Here is a 1,676-nt window from a genome sequence, read left to right as displayed (position 1 = left end):
GGGGGGGATCCAAACGCGAGTAGGGGAGGGGGCGGACAGAGCAAACAAGCAGCCCGCCAAAAGACACCCCAATCTGTCAAAAAAAGAAAAGGGCCAGGGGTGTCCAGAGTGGCCAGGCCCACGTTTGAGGAGAGGAGTCGCCTTCGGACCGACAATCTCACAACGCCAAGGCTTGGGCGACTCGACCCAAACCTGCCTTGTCTGGCCAGTGCCTGCCTCGAGCAAAGCAAGCACGGCCGACGACGGCGGGTAGGAGACCGGTTCTGCGACTCGGCCTGCCGTGCCTTTCCTGGAGGCGCTCAAAGCGTGCGCCCATCACGCCGGGCCTGCCAAGATTCGAGGTTGAGAGAAGTAGGCTGCTGCCCAGGAAGCGAGAGGGCATCTCCCGACGGGGCAGGTGAAGCCGCGATGCACGGTCTCCGACGTGGCATCCGTCGTCTACTGTGTAGCAGCAGAGGCTGCAGAAGCCCCCTGTGGCTTTTATGCGGGTCGCAGGGCAGCGAGCGGTGATTGCAGAGAAGAAAAAGGGAGATGCGAAACAACATCCACAATCACGGAATTCCCATTGTGATGGAAAAGAAGCCCGCCTCCATCAGAAGTTGCTGCTTTTTTTTGCCAAGACGAGTCAGGAACGGGGGGCCAGGGCACACCCTGTTAGCGTCGTGCGTAGGCCCCCCCACATGCTAAGTCGCCCAGCCGGCTGTCCAAACCTTTTGTTGACCATCAGCGACGCAGACAGAGAGAGTTGCGGCCGCCTCATCAATGACATGAGAAGACGCGCCTCGATTTATGCAAGCGGCAAACCTGCTTTGCCGGCCTTGTAATGTGCCTACAGCTCGCGCCGTCATGTTGATATGCATCTGCCCGACGGGTCGATCATGCCCTAACAAGCCGTCATTTTCCAACGCCCAGCCTGCGCATGAGGAAGAAAGAAAAGTCTCCGGGCATCGTCCGCTCGAGCCACCAGGGAGAGAGGTCCCACACGTCGCGCACCCCCGTCGACCCCCCGTCGACAATGTCGGGCCCTGCGTCCAGACAGACAAGGCGAGACGAGACACCCACCGGGGAGACGCCCAGCGGGGAGGGGGCCAAGAGACATGTGTTACACATGGTGGGCATTTCGCCTTTCCCCCTTTGTTCCTTTCAAGAATGCCATCTTGTCGGAGAGAAAGACGACAAGCCCGACAGGCTGTTTTTTTTTTTTTTTTGCCAAGATTAATAACACTCACCCGGGCAGTCTTCCAGGGGCTGGGCAACGGTGGCCCCGCCTGCAGAGAAAAGATAGGAAAAGAGCACAGAGGTCGGGAAGGTTTAGGCGGAGGGGAGGCCTGTCTGACACAACCTGTGCACAACGGGTAGGTAACCCGAGTGCCCAATTCGCAAGACCTCTGCGACGAGGCGCCAGCAGCCACAGTTTCTAGACCTCGACTTCCCCAATCGCTCTGCATGCTGGGCGGATTTGATGAAGCGAGCGCAGTAAATGGAACCAGTGGCAGCGGGACAGGCCATTCAGTCGTAGAGCAGGTGTTGGAACATTCAGAACCTCAGCGACTTGAGGTTTGGGGAAGAATCAAGCTACTCGTGCGGGCTAAAAGCGCCTGCAATTTAACGGTCCTCCGGAGTAAAGTGCGGCGGGGCAATTCGACGTTTTCGGGGCAATTCAACGTTTTTTTTGT

The 1,676-nt window shown here is 58.2% G+C and overlaps 1 protein-coding gene across 1 annotated transcript; it reads right to left on the bottom strand.

Annotated features, from left to right (window-relative positions):
• Window positions 1–638: 638 nt before the first annotated feature.
• GGTG_14369 (hypothetical protein) lies at window positions 639–1,119 on the bottom strand (the record flags this gene model as incomplete). The annotated part of the gene is made up of 1 exon (XM_009232296.1): window positions 639–1,119. The coding sequence occupies one exon, from the start codon at window positions 1,117–1,119 to the stop codon at window positions 895–897; it is 225 nt and encodes a 74-aa protein (XP_009230560.1). The 3' UTR covers window positions 639–894.
• Window positions 1,120–1,676: the final 557 nt, after the last annotated feature.

Source organism: Gaeumannomyces tritici (genome assembly GCF_000145635.1).
Source record: "Gaeumannomyces tritici R3-111a-1 unplaced genomic scaffold supercont2.314, whole genome shotgun sequence".
NCBI lineage: Eukaryota > Fungi > Ascomycota > Sordariomycetes > Magnaporthales > Magnaporthaceae > Gaeumannomyces > Gaeumannomyces tritici.
Note: the sequence above shows the minus strand (reverse complement) of the source record. Positions and strands in the feature narration are given on the sequence as shown.